General features: G+C 40.8%; 2 protein-coding genes across 8 annotated transcripts in view; one reads left to right on the top strand and one right to left on the bottom strand.

The window, feature by feature from the left end:
* The window catches only part of LOC146674447 (diacylglycerol kinase delta), a 93,248-nt gene extending 86,679 nt beyond the window's left edge, over positions 1–6,569 (top strand). For all 7 annotated transcript variants that reach the window (XM_085395942.1, XM_085395952.1, XM_085395958.1 and 4 more), the window contains 3 exons: positions 991–1,104; positions 1,286–1,400; positions 3,457–6,569. In XM_085395942.1, the coding sequence (XP_085252068.1) occupies positions 991–1,104; positions 1,286–1,400; positions 3,457–3,509 (282 nt within the window). In that variant the 3' untranslated portion in view covers positions 3,510–6,569. The remainder of the gene's footprint in view (positions 1–990; positions 1,105–1,285; positions 1,401–3,456) is intronic.
* A 312-nt stretch (positions 6,570–6,881) lies between these two features.
* On the bottom strand, positions 6,882–19,469 carry LOC146674448 (cysteine and histidine-rich domain-containing protein 1). The gene is made up of 11 exons (XM_085395998.1): positions 19,169–19,469; positions 18,582–18,631; positions 18,443–18,499; positions 17,238–17,392; positions 16,847–16,950; positions 15,105–15,157; positions 12,124–12,194; positions 11,538–11,640; positions 10,951–11,070; positions 9,773–9,835; positions 6,882–9,326 (listed from the first exon to the last, which is right to left on the bottom strand). Exons 1-11 carry the CDS (start codon positions 19,230–19,232, stop codon positions 8,892–8,894), a joined length of 1,275 nt encoding a protein of 424 aa, XP_085252124.1. The 5' UTR covers positions 19,233–19,469; the 3' UTR covers positions 6,882–8,891.
* Between the last annotated feature and the right edge of the window lie 1,661 nt (positions 19,470–21,130).

Consider the following 21,130-nt stretch of genomic DNA (forward strand, 5'->3'; position numbering starts at 1 on the left):
TCCAATAGTTTGGTTGCAGAGGGGGGGGGAAGGTTTGTGTAAGAGAAACTATTGTTGAAACAAGGGAGGATATTGCTCCATTTTTCAACACGAGCCATACCCTGTGGCGATGCCAGTTTCCTCCCACAACAGGAAAATGATCCAAAACAAAGCTCCAAACTAGGTAAGAACTATTTCAAGAAACAGTCAGCTGGTATTCGGTCTATGTCCAGTGCAGTCACCAGATCTCAGTCCCACGGAGCTGTCGTGGGAACAGCTCGACTGTATGGTGTGTCCAGACATTTCAACTTGTGGGCGGCACTTCATGCACAGTTGGACAAATTGAACAATCCTTTGTTCACAGCTAGAGGGAGAAACCGAGAACAGCATTAGTGCGTGCTGAATGGCTCATGGCGGTGCCAGACAGCATTGGCTGATGGCTCAGATGATAGCCTTCTGCTCATCCTTCTGGTAAATCTTAGATAAAGCACATTTAAGTTGTTTTAGTCTTGCTGCAAGCCGCCTTGCAACCCACCTCTACTTCTTTTGATGCTGTCTTTAACACGTCTACATGTTAGAGAGTGTCAGATACAAATTTCCTGGGGATGCAGTTTAATCTGCTTCCTTTTTTGAAGTATCTAAAAGCCATTTTTTTTAGTTAATAAACAGGGTTTAACTTTCGCTTCCTTTAACACTGAATGGTGAACCACAGGTAGGGATTTTACTTCTGTAAACTTGTTTTGATGAGAGATGAAATGAAGTGAACATGTGATGATTACACAGGTGCAGGTGCAGCAAAATATTAGCAAAATATACAAAATATTTTTCCTTTCAAAGAAATTGGAAGTAACCACTGTTGACACATTAACAGGTGTTTATGCATTTGTGAATCAGAAGGGGTCAAAAACACGCAGAACAGGTGTTGACTTTTTACCAACTTTCAGAGGGTTAAATGTCAAATGTCCCATTCTGATTATAATTGAACTCTTCTTCACCTTCTCTCTGTCTCAGTCGGAGTCTCCAGAGCGAGAGGAGCTTCGCTTGACTTTGAACAGCCTCAGCGCCGAGCTTCACAAGCTGGATGACATCCACTGGATCTGCCCGCTCATGCAGTGCACCGAGGAGGTGGGATGGGATGCAGTGTTTGTTTGTGTCAGAGAGAAGCCGTGGCATTATCGCAGACTAACAACCAGCAAAGTGCCACAGTGTCACTTCTGTTGCTCAGTAGCAGCCCATCTGCCTTCACTGACGACTTTCACATAGCAAAATATCCCTCACTGTGTACCCATCAATCTCTTATTTCTAGGACTCAGTGAGGAGCAGCACTAAGAGCAGCAGCAGTATGAAGCTTAAGATCATACCTAAGGGGAAGAAGGAGAGAGAGAAGCTCCACAAGCAGAAGTCCAACAGTTCTCTCTCAGGTAAAAGATCTTAGCATGTCAGCATGCTAACAGTTAAACTAGTTTGTTGACCACAGCAGGAACAAATTTATTGTGATCGTGTCCAAACATTTCGCAGTCTTGTTGCCTTTGAAATGGTTGCTTTGAAGACTGGGAGCAGGTTTGCAAGCACTCGCAGCCAGTTGTCGTCTTCGAAGCAACTTTGGTCTGTCAAGACTTGTGCGTCAACACATCAATAAGATGCTGATTAACTATAATAAATCAGCAAATCCTGTTGCCATCTCCATGCACAGAAATTCACATGAACTTCTTGCGTTAAGAGTTCAGAACCTCATACGTTTAAAATAGACAGTTATACATTTCTAAAGAGTTACAAATAGTGATGCAGTTGCTTCAGGACGGCAATTTAAATGCAAAATAGCTCAGGCAGTTTGGAACCAGTCAATTGTATTCCCTATTGCAAAAATAGACTCCAGTTATTTGCAAATCTTGGCCAATCTGTTGGAGAGTGACTGCAGTCAGGAGACAGGTTGCTTCCCACCACAACTTGAGCAATAGCCTTGTGTTTGAGTATTCGCCCAGACAAGGTTGTCAGTTGCAACTCTTGACATCTGTCATTGTCAGCAAAAATATTGAAAGCAATCATTGGGCAACGACCAGAATTTTAAATATTTATTTCCCCCAAAGTCAGAAAGAGTTTACCGTCCTATTTTCGCTGTAGTGTGACTGAGCCATTAGCTGTGTTTGTTCATTTCTTTGGGATGTGGGTTACAGCAATACAAAGACCAAGGTGTTGTCTAGACCAGGTCAGCAACCTTCAACATCAAATGAGTCATTTTAGCCCCTGCTGTCCAACAATGAGAGAAAAAGGAGCCAAACACACGGCAGGAGACGGTTTCATCTTAGAGCCGAAGGTATCGACCTGCGAAACCTCTGGCCTAAGATTAAATGAAACTTTCTGAAATTAAACTGACTGAAAAAGCTCTCTGTGTGCTGTGCAGCAACACTCATGCGTCCCTGTCCTTTATCAAGGACAAACTACAATTCCACTGAGGTTTTGCAATCAGAATACTTTATTAATCCCTAGGGAAAATATGGATTATGTAGTACTTCTTGGTTATAGTAAAAGAAAACAAATACACATATGAATAGTCATGAAAAAAAAATCTTTTCCTTGAACTTTAAATATAACTCAAAGGAAAGGTTAAGTTTGTGTCAACATGCATTTTGTTGACCAAAGGCTCCTTTTCTGTCTTCTTGGGTTTAGCAGAACTAAACAGCTACTGACCTCAGCCTTTTAAACCTAGTAAGGAAAAACATAAATGAATCCATCTTTTATCTCTATTAGCTTTTCATATTAAGTGATTTGATCCTGTCCTGATTTGATCTCCTAACCCAATTCATTATAAATTGGCTGGTGTTAATACAAAGTAGAACACAAGCATATCCAAACCAAATAAAAATTGATGCACGCAGTATAGGAGTGAACAGGTCCTGTCCTGAGAGGATGATTTGAAAGACGGATACGTTTTGGGTTGTTTGGTGCAATAAATGGAAGCGTTAATCTTTTTTCACCTGGTATCTGTCGTGTATGTAAGTCACAGTGCCCACGGTGGAACTATAAAAAGGACCCTTTGACGAGGAGACGGTTCTGCATGTCTCCAGGACTTGGATCAGTTTCTTGTGGATCGGTTACAGCTATACTGAGTCAGCCATGCCATTTAGAGTTTTTCTTTTGTTCGTTTGTTTGCAGTAGTTACTCCCGCTGGGCAAACCATTTAATTGATTTTAACCACATAATCAAACTCTGTGCGACACTGGAACCAGACCACAAAGGATCAAGTTTGCCAAACAAACAGCAGCTAGCATTTTTCTTCAATTATACATCAGTGAGCAACAAAAAGAGAGGCGGGGGATGCTGTCATTTTTCAAGGTCCTGTTGTCCTTAACAGCAGTTTACTCCAAGAACTAAAAGAAGAGGCTTTGTCAGCTTCAGCCTGCTTTTATTTTAAAAACACACAGTTATGTGTCTTTGTAAGCAGGGTCAGGTTTTCATTGTTTTCTGTTTCGTCCACAGGAACCTGGGATATCAAAGGTGGGACCACTGAGGCAGATTCTTCAGGCAACTGAAGTCCTGTTAGAGGTGCTTTATTACCGACCCCGTTACCCTGAAAACCAGGTGTGAGGAGCGCCCCTCCTACCCTTACCTCTAATCTAATGCCCATTGGCTTGAGAGAGGTGTTTCCTCCCACTATAGGATTTATTTTATTTTACGTGGGTTGAGGGGGGGATTTTATTTTTCCTCCCCGTTTCTGTTGAATTTTTTTCCAAAGGGCCCTGGCTTTGCATCGCATTGCTTCACCACTGGCGCTCTGCTTCTGGTTTGGTAGATGTGGCCAGCAGCGAATTAAACTGAAATCAAGGCAGGCGTGGAGCAACAACGTCCTTCCTGGCTTATGTTTTTTTTTTTTCTTTTTTCTTTTTTTCGTGACCAAGAAATGTGTTTACGTGGTGCTCTCCTTGCATGTTGAGTTCAGCCATATTATTTTATATGTACAATCATAAGTTGTTACAATCTTTTAACTTTAATTGTTTTATTTCGAAACTTCTTGAATCGCCTTTAGACGTTGATTAAGACTGAGTATTTATTCCGTGATGCTACTGCTATGAGAACTCCGACGCAACAAATCAACAAAATGAACAAACTGAAACATCTCGACCTTACTGTCTACTGAACTGGAGATTCTCTTATATGTTGCAAAAAATATATATATACTGAGGAATGTACTTGTGTGGACTTGTACTAACCTGTGAATAATGATGATGTTAAATGATAAATCGTATATGATTTTACAGAGGTTCTATTGTTGTGGTTTTAAAGTGGTTCTTAATAGGCTGTTGTGTGGCTTGTGTGGTCCGAGGCTATGCAGCCACGCTGCAAAAAGAAAAAAAAACTTTACTGTGAGTCATTTCATCTGGCATTCAGCCCTGTGAAAAGATCCGACTGTGGGATTTTTAAAGTACGTTCTTTTGGTTATTATTGAGGTCTAAAATGTGGCTTATGTGGGAGTTAAATATTTCTTCCCACTGTGCAGTTTTTCAGTTCTGTGAACCACTATGAGGCACAGTACCAGATGAAGTGACTCGATAAGAGCAGATATTTTTGGTAGCGTCTGGTAAATGCGTTTACAGAAGGAGGAAGCATCAAGGATGCACACAAACAAAACATTACAGCTACTCAGTGTGTTACTAATACTTTGCCATATTCATGATTGTATATGTAATATAAGAGTCAGTGGATATTTGACTTTGCCTTGTTGTGGTTAAAAGCTATTATTATTATTGTTATTAACATTACAAAATGTATATCTATTTTTTTGTATATCTTATTTTCCCAATGGTAACCTGTGAAGCTGTTCTGGCTTTGCTGCTTCCCCCTTTGACAAACTCTTTGGCCACCATGCATATAATCAAGCCAATTACTATTGTTATGTGTGTCCCCGCATGCATACTTAGCCTTCGCCTCACAGTGGATATTGCCTCATGAAAATGATTTTTTCTTTAAATGTAAATTTTTTTTTTTACGTGTTTGTTCAGACCAGCAACATTTGTGAATGTTACTTTTGTTTTAAACCAGGCTGGTTGGAGTTTAACTGAAAAGCAGGAGTTAGTTTAGCAAAAAAAAAAAAAGACAAACCACTTACTTACATACTTACACCCTGCGTATTGTAAATTTTGTCAAGCCGTGTATCAATAGTGTATTATTTGAGTACCTAAATTGTTGTTCTGCTGTTTGGAAATCCCTGAAATCGAAAATTGTTCCTTCACAATACTCCAGAAACTTGTTAACTCGTTTACTGTTTGTTTTTTTCCTTCTTTTCCTACTAGCCTAAAAGTGAAATACACGATCCAACAACACGCACATAAAAAAATTAATAATAAATGTGAGGGAAATCTGTTTTGTTTGAAAAGAGAATGGCCAAATGTTGGAATATCAGAGTTTTAAACCACCAAATACTCATATCAATTACAGCATAAAAAATCCTATAATCATTTCAACCCACAAGTATTTCTGTGCAACTAGGAATTGCAGTAATATTCAAGCCGACTGGTCCTGTACATCCCTACTAGAGACGGTGGCAATGGATCCGATAATTGCTACTCAAACAGTTGTTAAGCAATCAAATCCAACTTTTGGCAGGATTTGACATCTTCCTTTATACATCTTTTTTCAGAAGCAAAGCTAAATTTGTAAATAATAATAATAATAAAACATTCCTCTTGCCTAGCAAAAAAGTAAATTTCATAAAATTTTTGCTATCAGCATATAATAAAGAACATTCACTAGCTAACCTTTACCTAAGTTTTAATGTTACAGTACAAGTTAGCTATACTTTTTTTTTCTTTACACTCACATTTATTGGCCTGAACTACACCATGAGACATAGTTACTGCCAAGTGTTTGATTGTCAGAATGTAAGAAGTAAGAAAATTAAAACAAAATGAAATACTAGCTAGTTTTAGCTAATACTAGCTTTTCAAGCTAGCAATATGACGCAGTGGTTGTTAGATGTTTTTTCATAAGAAGCCTACATAATCTTAATTTATAACTAAACTGCTTTGAAAACTAGAAAAGGGACAGAAATGTACATTCACAATCTCACTTTGACTCAGGTCTGTTAAAATAAAGTTGTTTGTGCATCAGCTTTGCTTCATTTACACAGAAGTGCTCGGTTGTTGAGTTCGGACATCATTTTCCACATTTATCAAACTAATCCTTTACCAGACAGAATAAGTGTGAGGCGTTGTAGATGTAGGATTGTGCTACTGTATCCATAGTGTGCCAGCTTACGCTCTACACCTTAGAGGCTTTCGTGGTGTTGTGCCAAGTTTGTACTTTTGTGGGTAATGAGACATACAATAACGTGCGCGTGATTGAGCGATGGCGCTCACATGCACTTGAGATGCAGGAGTTGTTGTATGTCATATATTTCAAAGTTTACTGTATCTTGCCTTGCACTTTATCAAGAGGTTAACTTGATTGGGGGGTAATCACGTGTACGTGTGTGTGTGTGTGCGCTAAGATTTCACGTGTTTACAGGGTTGTTTTTTTTTAATCGATGAATGAAATCTTTATTTATGAAAAATGTATACGGACATAAGTGTTTCGATAAAGTGTGATATATGTAACCTATCACAAAAAAATATGAATATATGGAGCTGTATACACAAATGTTTATTACATTCGTGGCGGTACAATTACTCCAACAGCAGCTCGACACCATTTGACACCAATGTTATTCGTGATTGTGTCATTCTACTATCACAGCGATGTCATCTAAACATCCTTAGCCCAATTGGTACGCTATCCCAAAGAAGAAGGAAAAAAAAGAAAAAAGTAATACTAATTTCAAACCAAAGTTATTTAAAATGTAATCCAGTGTTATTTACAAACTACTAACACAAAGAAGTTGTTCAGCTTGTGTTGAGCCTTTTTTGGGGGGGGGGGGGGGTTGAAATTTTTGTGTATAGTTTTTGATTTGGTTTGTGTTGTGCTGAAAATTACTGCAAAGATGTTGGGGAACATAATATATGGAAGCCATTTTGGGACAAGTAATTGCTTATTTATTGCTCTTTTAATTAAATATCTCCTAGTTTTGTTTTTTCTTTTATAGGGTTTGTTTTTTTTTTTAATTTTCTGATGTCGCAAACTGAAACTCTTCCCAAGGAGTTACGTGAAGCTGAAAAGAAAAATGCTAGCAAAGGAACTTAAATGAATCCACAGATTACAAACACTGCCATGTTTGTGCAACAGTATTCCATAGATGACATTTGTGAACGCACCCCTGATTCTGAGCAGCCTATATATTGAGACAGTGCTGGAAGCCAGACTAGATGTTGCACGACCTTGTACGTTGCGAGGTGTTTTATTGTGTTATCATGTGCAGTTTGTAACAAAGACAAAGTCAGTGCAACCCTCTGGAGATTAAATGAATTATTGAAGTGTGAATCTTGTGTGTTGTTTTATTTAGTAACTGTGTGATTTGTGGTGCTCTTGCGCCTTCGAGTGTTTTTATTCCAGGTTGACAAAAGAGTCAAGGCCTCGGCGTGCTTTAATCAAAGTAGGTCACAACTAAAGGTAAAGACTTAAATAGTATTTTCACTATTGTCTACCCACTTAACTTTTAGGCACTGTCTCATTGCTTGATTTTTCTCTTTGATTTTTCTATGTATATTTTTACACTTGATAAATCACTTTGATGTCTGTGAATAGTTAAAATTATCTTTTAGTTTTTGGAGCAGATTCTTAATTTCCGTAGCATTTTTTTTAATAGCCTTTTTCTTACAATAACATGCTTCTGCAGCACAAAGGAGGGAGCTAATCGTAGCTTCTGCAGATTTATCCACTGCACATCTGGGACGTGAATCTCTCGTTTCACCACATCCCCAAGCTGCTCCATTTTATTAGGATCTGGATCTATGGAGGCCATATCTCAATCTAAGTGAACAGTGAACGTAGCTTTGTAAGGTGATGTGTTACCGTGCTGGAACAAGTTCCAGAAGTTTTGGTCATAAAGGAATCGGCATAGTCAACAACAAGACACAGGTAAGACTGTGTTGTTTAGATAACATCCTCTAATAGTACACCAACACCACAGCAGCCTTATAGAAGCCGGGATGGAGTGATGCTTTCTTGTTGTAGTAAATCTGGGGACTCATCAGACGAGGCAACATTTTTCTTATACTGTCCAATTTTAGCAAGCCGGCGTGAAATGTAGTTTCAGTTTCCTGCTCTTAGGTGACAGAAGTAACTCCGACTTCTGGGACTTCTCCAACAAACTCCCGCATCAAGGAGGCATTTTCACTCACAAAACTACCCCTGATATTTTCTCGCCTTGTTTACTAGCCACGCTTGCTCTAAACAATTAGCCCACATGCTGTATGTTCTTTGTTTGGCTGTAGTAAAGCCAGTCGGTGAGTAATACTGTGTAGGCTGCTCTCACAGATGTACAATAGGCTTATAATAATGAAAACAAAGTGTGGAAATACAATTTAAGTATGACTCATGAACTAAAGTCTGACCTAAACTGTTTTATTTACAGCACCAGTGGATTAGCTAATTATTCATTACAGGCTTTTGAAAAAAAATCATTAATCTTTCTGCTTAAAGCCCAGGGGACTTGTGATGGATATCAAGTCTTTATAACATTGATCCAGCTATTTATCTGTATGAATGTAGCCAACAGTGGTGAAATGCTACCAGTCGGTACACATACAAAATGAAACAACACCCCCCACAAATGTAAAAGTAGAAACTGACATAGAAAACTTTATTTCTTCTATTGAAGGTACAGTTTTGTCTTTACATCATGTTTTCCATATCGTGGTCATTTAAACACGTCTCATTGGGGTTTGTAGTGAGTAATTATTATTTCAGAAGTAAATATGTCCTATGTTATAAAAATCTCTTTTGATTTTCTATTTCTAAACCACAAAGAAATCTAACGTTTCTCACTCTAGCTCTGGCATGTCTTCATATCCTTCCTCTTCCTCCTGCCTCCTCTGCTCTTCTAGCTTCTTCCTCTCCTCCTCCGCCTTCATCCGCTCCTCCAATGCCCTCTTCATCTCCTCCTCCACCTCCTTCCTCTTTAACTTCTGCCTCTCCTCCTCCTCGTTCTTCTTTTGATTTTCGTCCTTCTCTGCCTTTTTATTCTTGGGCGTGTCATAGGCCCACTCCTCGTCCGAGTCACTGATGTCGTCATCATCGATGTCCCAGTCGGGCTGGTACGACTCGTTGGATTCGATGAACGGGTCGTCTGCGGGCTCGGGCTCAGGTTTGTAGTTCGGGTCCTCCAGTTTGCCCCAAGCCACTTGGTCGGCCTTGCGGAGGTTTATCTCCAGTTTAGATGGGACCATATTGACCGAGCTGTGCTTTACGTTGATCACCTGCAGGTAAGAGAAATTCAAACTTTGGATGGACAACATTCAAGCGCAATCTAGTTTAAATGTGTTCATCAGAAACGTGTGAACTGATAACTAACTAACCACGGGATAAGCTAATGATTATGATCACGGTTATATTTTTAAGAAAATCTAGTTGCAACTGATTTACTTATTTCTAAACTTCAGATTATGTTTAGGTGCTCACAGCACTCCACTGCTGAGGAAAGGTCCATCCAGCGTAGTTAGTCGGACACAAAGTCTTTATCTACCTCTTTCTCTCCTAAATACTTTTTTCCAACCACAGCCAGCAAAACCTGCCAAACAAGAGTCGGGCGCTTTGTGTGCTCACCATCCTCAAACCTCAGTCCATTCACTGATCTTTGAACATGAGCTCAAATGTTCCAAGTGTAAGTGGGAAAGGCGATTCCCAGCAGACAGCAGATACTTACCCCCCAGAGGTGGAACTCTTTCTTGAAAATCTTATTGTTCTCAAACTGGATTTGACACGAGAGCTAAAGAGAGGACAGAAGACAGAGAAACGGTGTAGGTCTTATTGCATAAATGGCTAAATATACAAATCTGTTAATGAAAAAAAATCTTGAGTTAGACCATGATTATTAGTAGGCTACTGGGTATAAAATTAAAATAGCACTTCTTAGTAAAATTAGTAAAAAGCTTGAAGACGCTTGGCTTGTCTGTCCTTTTCTATGGTTTCGACTTCCGTAATCAAAGGTAGAGTACAACCCTGTCCACATCTAACAGTTCAGTTATTGGACATCGCTTTTTTGCTCACAGTCGGTCAATGCACGTTTACACTACTCTCCCGAGAACCCCTTCGTGGTCACTTTGGTCGCCTGAGAGAAGTTTATCGGTAATGGTTATTTCACCCTATGTCGCCACATGTCGCTGAGTTTCATTGACTTTCGATGCTCTCTGGTTGCTACGGTGTTGCTAATATTTTTGTTTTTTTATTTATTATTAGCAAAGTTAACTTCATGTATGCTCAGTATGACCTGAAACTGGCGATTGAGCTCATACAGTCACCAGGCTGCCACTGTGCAGCATACAAGGACCAATCAAATTTCTTTTGCTAACAATGAAGGACTTCAAGAAGTTGCAGCAATCAAGTTGTCATGGTGATGCTGAGGGTGGCTGCGTTCACTCGCAGACAGATTGGTGACAGTTTGCAGTGAATGTGAGTCAGTCTGTTAATGAGTGCAACTTTTCTATGACGCATCTCTTTGACCTACGGACGTTAAAGCGCTGATGTACAAAAGTAATTTAGTAAAACCTGTTACATAAATGCAGTCACTCTAATATACAACATACACATTGCCATCTTATTGTGGTTGATAAATTATCTACATGTGCATCATAGACCCTCTTAAAAATCACTACAATCTCAGAAAGTGTTACAGGATTGTCATAAATGACTCATTTTTGGACCTCAACAGGAAGTTGAGCTAAATCTCATTAACACCTGTTACTGTGCTGAATCCTGATTTGTTAACAGTTAATTAAACCACAAATTATTAGAATAAGCTGCTTATTAATGAGGTTGTCTCATTGCAAAGTCATACTAGATCCAACCACATACGCTGTGCGTTGTCTGTTTCATTAAACTCACCACCGTCCGGTTGGCCTCTATGCTGGAAAACTCTGGGTTTGCGTTCTTGGCGTAAATGGTCACAACGACGCTGTTGCCAGTCTGATGCCAGTCATAGCGACACGCCACCTTCTTCTTGTCCTGCAAACACACACGTGAACCCACACACACCGGTGAGCTGCACAGCCAGACTGCTGCGAGACCGAGGAGCGACTCGAAGGCTGATAATCATAGTTATCAAATCTAAATCAAAACATCCCAATGAAAGAAAGAAACCTTTTTATTCCTGCCCTGGCTTGAGTGGTTGGATTGCTTTAGCGCTCTTCAAGGACATTTGAATTTGTGGTAAACATGATTTGTTTGACTTGAAGTTTGACTTGTTTTTTGTCTGCACTCACAGATAAATCTTCCCACTCAAGTCTTTGTTTTATAGTGATCAAAAGGACGAACAAGTGAACTGTGCACGCAAAAATAGGTCACTTTAAAGCTTTTTTTGATGTTGTTGTCAGCCCTTGGGATCTGTTTTCCTTTTTCTCTGCAAACTTTGATCCGATCCCCGGTGTCCCACCAGCAGTTTCTCTAGTACATTCTCCAGGTGGTGCATGTACCTGCTTTGGGACCCAGCGGTGTTTCCCCATGGTGCAGCCCTTCTGGTCCAGGAAGGCGTTGAAGTCTGTTGTCTTGATGCAGCAGCAACTCCAGTACTTGTACCTAAACAACAACAAAAAAAGAAAATACAAAGAAATGGTCACAGTTTGTAAGAAACAAGCCGTGTCATCCTGGAGACAACAACAACCCTACGTGATCCCCATGAAATGAGACTAATTCAGGTTTTGTTAGGAAGCTCCCCAGCAGTAGGAAGCCCAGCGTTACACTTAATGTGATTTAAAAGCAGCGCTTGCAGTTTATTTACTCTTAAAGTCTGTTTGTAATGTTGCAGATTTGCTTTAATTACCAATCTTTAATTAACTCTCTTATCTCGACGTGTTTATGTTTCTTGCTTTGCGTGCACGGCCTTCAGTTTTGTTTTGTTTGCGTCCCTCCTTTGTAGAAGTCAGCTAATTGTTGTTTTTGATACGAGCTATGCAAATAAAGAATGTAATTACGGTTTTGTTACAGTGGATTAGACTTGTTTTTGTTAAAAAAGAAAAAATCTCCAGTAAACAAGTGGCAGGGTAGAGTTTTTGTTCTTACCCCTCGTGGAAGACGGGAGCTCCAGGATGGTGGGTGCAGACCTCCATGTCGGTCTGTGGTCCTTGGTAGACCTAAACACAGAAACATAGCACACAATGCAAAGACCATCGGATCAGTTATGGGGACGTTTGATAATATTAAAGATTTAGGCATAAAAGATTAAGTTTTTCTTCCATTTTTAACAGGGCGATGTCATATTTTCTGTCCAATAAGCGGCGTTCAGCCATATTTAATTGTAAAGGCAAAGACCTTGAAGGGTGAAGTGAAAGGATAGCTCCCTTTTATGTCAGCACTGTTTGTTAAATATAAAGCAATTAAAGTTAAGGTCATCAGTTCGTTCGTGAATCATAGTGCCTTCATAAATAAACATCAATCCTATCCTCAGTCCTTTGATGGGAAGAACTTCAGGAACAGAGTTCATTTCATCAACAACCTTTTTTGTTTTTGGAGGAAAACAGTATAGTGATACAAACAACAAAACGGTGACTAAATAAAAATGAGTACACAAGGAAATCTTCATCTGCCTTATGACAATCAAAGTAGGCGAGTAGTAGCTTCGATTTCTGTCTTTTCAGTGACGTTGTTGGCTCGATTTCATTCAAGACTGGTCTGTTGGTCCTCCTAAATTTATAAACTCAGTCTTCTCACCACATCTCAAAAATACTGATGATTTAGTGACTGCGCTGTTTTCTTATAGTTCAACTATAGGTGACCATGAAGGAAATCAAACTGTACGTAAGCCTTCTTTTCTTGTCCTTAGATTTCTAAGATATTATCCGATGATTTCATCGTTGCCTTGATGTGGCTCATACGTTTTATTGATCCTAGCAGGTTAAAGTTCATGATCATTTCTATATCATTGCCTTCTATGTCGAAGGTGGCACCAGTGTAGTTTTTAGTTCAGGACTTATTTAAATTAACACTTATTAAATATTAATTAAGGTTCGATCATGTGATCAAACTGAATTACAAATGTGGATTGCACAACACTGGACAGTATATTTCTTCATTTCCATTTAATACTTGTACAGCTGCTGTTATTGTGTATATATATTTATATTTCTTATACATTCTTATATATTTCTATACTGTGTATTTGTGTATTTTGTTGTACAGTTATTTTATTTTCAACTTTAATTTATATATTTTATTTTATTCCTTCCTATTTAAATTTACCCTTTTTAATTTTCATATTTATTTCCTCTCATTCATAGCCTTTTCTTTTTTCTTTAGGTCACGAGCAGTTGTGTAAGCATTTCACTGCATATCGTACTGTGTATGACTGTGTACGTGACAAATAAAATTTGAATTTGAATGGGTTTAAAATCCAAAAATAATTTGAAAGTAAAACTAAAGACTTAAAAAAAAAATCACCTGTGAACGTGAAAGCTTGGTGTGGTTTGTGAACTGTGATGTTTTACTGTATTTAAGAGGGTTAAAGGTCAAAATGATGTGAAAACACAGAAGCGATGTGTGTGTCACCACTCAATTCTCAGTTTCTCCACTCACTGCCTCCATCTTTGGTGACTGATAGTGATGTTGCACTCTCAACCCCTGGGTAAACACTTTTGATCACAAGTCAAGTGGTGGAAGGTAACCAGTCTCCAAACACTTGCAATCACGCTCAGAGAGACTGGTTAAGGTTTACGAATAACTACCATCCAATTTATAAATGCAGACAGATCACCAGCATGTTGCCATCAGTCTGAGTGGTCTTTCTGCAGTAGGTGACTGGATTCAGCTGGCTGCCAACTGGTTATATTCCAGTTTACGGTCAAGACTGCCAAGCACCGATGTCATCTGGCAGTTAAATCTCCATCCTGCTGCAGCTATTTACAAATTTGTGTTTCAGATCTGTGAGGTTCTGTCCACACTCTGGATTCAAGTATGAATTTCTGTGTATACAGATGGCAACAAATTAGCCATTTTCACTCATTTATCACAGTTAATTGCCTGATTATCACAAACAGGTTGCATGTAATTGCCAACCTGATAACTGATTACAGACCGACTCCGTCTTATTGCACTTTTATCATCGTCTTGACGCACAATTATTTTCAAGCAGAGTATTTATAGTTTTGTGCTCAGGAGTACAGTAGCAATCCCATATATCCTTATATTTTTATGCTGCAAAAAGAAAAGAAAACATTAAAGTAGGTAGAAGCCTTGCATTCACTAGTCCATTAAAAACGAAAAAGCAATCACTGGGCAAACAGCGCCCCCGATACCTGTAGCATACTGTAGTTATAAGGAAGCAGCATTTTTCATAGAGTTCTAGTAAATATGAAAAGTCAGTCAACTGTTTGGAGGCTTTACTTTTGTGTGTTTTCTCTACATTTGAGGAAACAAAGAGCTGCTACAGTTAGTACCAGCTGATATGTGTTATTGCCTGCTTTGTGCACTAGATGGCGTCCTTAATAAACTTTACAGAGGCTGAAGCAGAGGCTTGATGGCCTGAACTCAAACGAAAGCGCATCAGTGAGGCTGCGTTACTGCCTGGGTGCATCTGCGGGGGCCGGGTCAAGTTATTACAAAGCTCCAACGCCGCTCCACTATGTCGTGTAATAAATGGTTAAGAAAGCTGCCACATGTGTGTATTATGATGACTACTTTAGTGTGAGTCTTTTAAAAGTTGTTAAGTCTCAGCTTTAAGTAGTAAGTAAGTAAAATTTATTTATATAGCGCTTTTCACAGATGAAAATCACAAAGTGCTTTACAACACAGGAAATGGAAATATAAAAACAATACAACAGTAAATAAAACAATGTAAAACAATAAAACTATAAAAACAGCATAAGAAGAAATTAATCAAATGCTTTTCTAAATAAAAATGTCTTCAGCTGTTTCTTAAAAGAATCAGTGGAGTCCGTGCAGCGAAGAGACAGTGGGAGAGAATTCCCCAACCGTGGTGCCACAGTCTGAAAGGACTGATAAGCTCAGATTCAGGCATTAAATCACACAAATGACAAAAAGACACTCACTGTTTTGCATCCTGCGTTTTTGCAGCGGGTCCCGCAAATAACAGCCTGACTCTCTGTTGGAAAAAACAAAAACAGAGATAAGACACTAACAAGTCCAAGTTTTATTCTAACAGAGCAGTGAGAGTGCACGCAGCTTTGATGTATTGATTTGTGCTGTACTGAGATCAAATTATTCTCAGTGTGCAGACATTTTTTCCCCTCTTTTTCAGAAACGTGCGATAAAACTGGAAGTGTGCAGCACATACTTAGAAAAAAACTACACTCGTCATTTGACGTGAAGCTTACACAGCTGCTGCTGAGGTGGTGGAGGGCGGTGAGAGACTGCATTCCTGATATTTTTTCATTGTATCACTCTGATCTGGAGTAAGAGTGAGACACGTGCACTCCTGGATCCACGATAAACCCGCCTTACCGGCTCATTCTGACTTTAATTGAATCTGAAAAGTTTACTTTTCCCTAAATGAGAAACACCTGCTAGTGTAGCATCAATATTTCAAACTGTTTCCAATACACGTCGACTCGTCTTTCACAGATATCGATTTGACTGCGGCGCCTCGCTTACTTTGCCTCGTTTAGAGATTTACGCACCCGATTTCAGAAAAGTCTCAATGCAGAGCTGATTGTTTTGAAGAAAGTTTATTTAAGTGACTTTGAGGTTTTTCCCACACTAACATCTCTAGAGTTTAGAGAGAATGATGTGAAAGAGAAAATCCTGGGAAAAGCAATTCACAGGGAGAAAATGTCTTGTTGACACCTGAGCAGAAAGATCAGTCGACTCAAATAACCACACTCGTCACAAGCAAACTATGCAGAAGAGCATCTCTGAACGCACAACACGCTGAACCTCGAAGCAGAAGACCACGCCAACTATCTGCTGCTGTCAAGTTAATATGGACCAAAGTCTCTGAGAAGTTTCCAGCAGCTTGTCGAATCTGTTCCAGGAAGAGTTAAAGAAGCTGTGAAGGCAACCCAGCGATAACGAGGTGTACATTTAAGTACTGAGCTCAGAAAAAAGGTCAGACTTCAGACTGCTTATGGGTCTGTATCACATCAGTCAGCACGGACATCCCTAACATAGCTTCAGAAGCCCCGCCCACCCCTTCTGTTTGTGAAGGAGGTTGGCTCAAAGCAGGAAGCACAGGGATTATTTTGAACTGTGAATCATGCAAAGCTGCTCTATCAGAGTTCAAAAAGTTAAAGTTTCATTTCTCTGTACCACCCCTGAAGAAACAACACTGTAAACCAGGGGTGCGGAACTCCAGGCCTCAAGGGCCGGTGTGACTCGGACCCGGCCTTTTCTGTCTACGTGGGCTGGGCCCTTCAAAGACCGGCCCACGCAGCGCTAGCTCAGTAGGTAGAGTTGTTGCCGCATGATCGGAAGGTCAGTGGTTCAAATCCACTGCACGGCTACCCTGAGGTACCCCTGAGCAAGGTACCATCCCTACACACTGCTCCCTCTGCAGAGGAGTAATTTCCCTATGGGCACTAACACATACACATTACACACATTACACATTAGAGGGCCGGAAGTTCGAGGCTGTGAAATGGGACAGTCTAGGCTTCAGATTCCAGGCCTCTGGAGAACTTCAAGACATGTTGAGGAGGTAATGTAGCCTAAATCAATTGTGTTGGATGAAGGACACATCTAAAACCTGCAGGACACCGGCCTGTGAGGCCTGGAGTTGCCCACCCCTGGAGTAAACGTTTGTTGTGATTCTTTTAAACGGTGAGCGTTTGTGTACCTTTCTTCTCGTTCTCTCCTCTCTTGCTGATGTCCAGTTTCTCCAGCGCCTGAGCCAGCGACGCCGACACCTTCTGGGGAAGTTTGGTCATGGGCTCGTCTGAACTGTGCACGCGCAGAGAAATGAACACACACACACGTTACAACAGAGAAATGAACACACACATACACAAGCATGAGCAGACTGACACACAAGAGTTACGCAGTGAATAATTTATTCCAGCCGTAACCTCACGGTGACCCCCGTGACCTCCCCCCCCCATGACTTCGCTGCACAGATAAAGCAAACAGGGACAAACACACAACGTGACAAACTCCAGCGATCACACGCGCATCAGAAAAAGGTGGATGCTGATATAAATGAGAGCTGACTGCAGATCTCAAACACACACCTGGGTCTCTCCTTCTGCAGCATCTCTGCAGATTTGGGGCCCTGATAGATTATCTCTCGGCCTTCGGCGTGTTTAATCTCGCCCTTATCCGACGACACCTCGGGCCTCAGAGGCTCCTGGGGTTTCACGTCGCTGTGGCGCCCGCGGGTACAGCCCTGCGTTCAAAACCACACGGGTCACTTCAGTCATGCTCAGGTAACGAAGCTCTGGATGAGATTCCAGATCCCACATATCTGATGATACCTTTCGTGCTCCTGTGACAGCTTCAGTTTTTCGGTTCTTATTGGTTTGTTGCTTTGTTAAATACAAGTCATTTAAGCTCACACCAGTGACTCCAACCTCGCTCATCTTGGCAGAAAAACATCAAACATGCAAAATGTACTTTTTTGCTCTTACAGTGCAGAACTGATGATACTGATACAGAGTGTGTAAGTATTTGGTAACAGCTGAAAGAAGGTACACAATATTTTTGTACTCACGTTTTTGTTTTCATTGATTGTTTCTGTCACAAAAATGTAAAAGATTCAGGTAATTAACCAAACTAACTTGAAATTTTGAGATAAGTCGATATTTTGAGATGATAACCTGAAATTGTAACTTGCGGAGCGCAAAACTTTCAGGGGCAGACACGAGCTTCCATACGTTAAAGACCAATTAAATATATTGTGTACATGCAACTATTACCAGCAAATAAAAGTTCAGTCTTCGCTCTGTCTGGAAGAATTATTTGTGTATTTATTTTATGTATTTACCTTTTTCAGTGGCTAAATCAACCTCCCATATTGGTTTTTACATCTTTGTGTACGCTCTTCATCTTTAAATGCCATCTGCATGTCCTGGGCTGAAGATGAAACATCCTGATAACTGGGCAGCAAATTTTCAACATAAAACAAACATAGATTTCCCGCTAATTAAGCCTTCACTCATCATTCAGAGCTAACCTCTCCGTCCTGCATGATTAAGCTCATTTTAATGGTTGAAAAAGTATCATACTTCATTACAACACTGGGGTTTTAGTTGGTTTAAAATAAATGTTGGAAATGCCCGACACTAACTCTCATTAGGTTTCACTCCACTGCTTTTGCTGCCACCTGATTAAACATTCATCAAAAGAGCTCCATGTTTTCTCCTAATTTATTCCCTGTTTTTTTGGTACTTTCACCATGACAAACACTTCTGGAGCGTGGACCCTGAGCTTGTATTACCTTGATGGAGAGAAACTCAGAGAAGTCTGTCGTCCTTTTCCTACAGCAGGACCAGCCCTGGAGACACAAACAAGCAAACATGTGATTAGTGTTGAGTTTTATTCTCCCACTCGAGTCAGACTCTAAGAGGAGAGTTTACCTTCAGTGCATCGTGGAAGACGGGGGCTCCCGGGTGGAAGAGGCAGGAATCTTTTAGAGTGGAGATAAAGACAACATGAGTCTGCATATAGACACTCACTGAGACCCCAGCTGCTCACAGGGTCACTGCAGTGTGGAGGTGCCGTGTGTCCCTTATAAGGAAGGAAGATGGCCGTCTCTCTCAGCCACGCTGTCTCAGACTAGACCGTCTCTCTCACACGGACACAACTTCTACTTGATGTCACGCAAACCAGCGCGTGATCAGTCAATCTGTCACGATCACAGGTTCACACACTGTTCATGTTTAGTGCACACAATCTGAATTTGAATCGAGTCCCAAAACATTACATTAAAGTAAAACTATTCATGGGTGCTCCCTTTCAAAATAAAAGTGCAGAGCTCCTTTTAAAGGTGGCTGAAAATTTAGACGTCATCATCATCATGAAGGAAATTCTGTTTCTTCGGACAACCTACAAGTGTCATCTCACACCCAGTTTTCTTCCACTTCAGCTCCAGGTCTTTGATAACAGGATGACTCAGAGTCGCAGGTTTAAAGTAAAGGAGCAGACACATGCAGGAGGATCTTACCATCCTTGTTCTTGTCGGGGTCAAACTTCTGCCCACAGCCTTTGTTGTAGCACAGCAGAGCCATGTTGGCCTCGTGGACTGCGATGTCTTCTTCTTCACTGTACAGTCTGCACTCGTTCGCTTGCGTTTAGATATGTTCCTTCACACCGGCCGTGTCTCCAGGTCTTAATGCCTCGGTCGGGTCTCCAGAAGTTTCTCCAGCCAGGCAGAAAGGAGAGATCCAGAAGGACTCGTCGCCTTGTGGAGAAGTGAGAGATAGAGAGGGGGGTCTCCGTCTCTCTCTGGTTCAGGCCTGGCTGAATGAAAGATAAAAATAGCAGCTCACCTCCCTCCTACCCCCACGCCCCTCTCGCAATTTACAGCTGTCAAAACTTATCTGGGGGTGGGGGCTGACATTCCTCCCGGTGAGTGTCGGCTGTCACAAACAGGCCTGCCGCGGCCCGGCAGCAGCCACAATAGGACTGACAACTCCTGGATTTCCTGTCACTCTGTGCGCTGGATCCACTGCAGAGACGGCAAACCAGTGCTCGAGACGCTGACAGACATTTTAATTCCACCCTGTGCTGAAACTTCCTCAGCGCTTTTAAGGTGATTGTGTTCCACATGTGACACTGAGTTAATAACTGGTCTTCAGGGAAGATTGTCCACAACACTTTGGAGCCCGCCTAGTTCAGGGACCCCTAAACTCATGTGACACGAAGCCATAGGAAGGGAATACTTAATCCCAGTGTGTCCCAGCACCATGCCACTTCTTTTGTGTATATTTGTACCTCCACAAGACTACAAGACCAAAGCACAGCGATTTAGGCGAACTTATAGTGGGCTTTCATTCGTATAACATTTTGAAACTGGGTTTTTTTTTTTAACGTGCTAAAGATATCAAGAGATGCCATCATGAATGGAAGTGCAGAGGATTTACAACAAAGTGCAAACCACTGGTTACACTCAGGAACAGGAAGTCCAGACAGATGAAACAAACTTGTTTCCAGTGCGCCACATCACCCGTCAAACATGGTGGAGGTGTTGTTATGGCATTGGCACATATGCGAGCCAGTAAAAGCAGGTCTTGAGTACTCAGTGACGATGTGACTGCTGACAGAAGCAGCAGGGATGAAGTCTCTGCACACCTCACTCAAGCAACTCATGAGTTTCTCAAGATAAAGAAAGAAAACTACTCCAAATCAGTCACCTGCTCTCCAACCAACAGAGCAGCTTTTTAGTTACTAACCACAGGCGGAGAGACCCACAACCAACCAGCAGTTAAAGGTCTGTTAGATCATCTCAGTGGAGGAAATGCAGCATCTGTCGATGTTCCCGAGTTTTAGAGTTCGGGCTGTGATTGATTGCAAAAGATTTTCATCCAACTATTAAAAACAATCCTTGTGTTTAAAATGAGTTTGTTTGTACAATGACTTTAATTAAAGTCGGCACTTCAATCACATCCCGACTACAACAAACTGTCCTGATACTTATCAGAATCAGAATCAGAATACTTTATTGATCCCTGGGGGAAATTATTTTTTGTTACAGTGCTCCATTTTAAACCAACATTAAGACAAGACAGACAATACGCTAACTAAGAATAGTACAATATATACATATATATACATACATACATACATACATACATACATACATACATACATAAGTCACTCATAAATAAATATTTGGAAAAGAAACATGTGTAGCTGTAGCAGCAAACAGTGTGTTAAGTGGATGCGTTGTACAGGGAGATGGCCACAGGCAGGAATGATTTCCTGTGTCGTTCAGTGGTGCTTTTCGGTAATCTCAGTCTCTCACTGAACGAGCTCCTGTGGCTGACCAACATGTCATGGAGTGGGTGGGAGGTGTTATCCAACATTGTCTTTATCTTGGACAGCATCCGCCTCTCCGACACCACCTTGAGGGAGTCCAGCTCCATCCCCACAACATTGCTGGCCTTACGGATCAGTTTATTAAGTC

This window comes from Rhamphochromis longiceps, linkage group LG3 (assembly GCF_057381845.1).
Source record: "Rhamphochromis longiceps isolate RC_006_pf linkage group LG3, R_longiceps_female_GT1.1, whole genome shotgun sequence".
Classification (NCBI taxonomy): Eukaryota; Metazoa; Chordata; class Actinopteri; order Cichliformes; family Cichlidae; genus Rhamphochromis; species Rhamphochromis longiceps.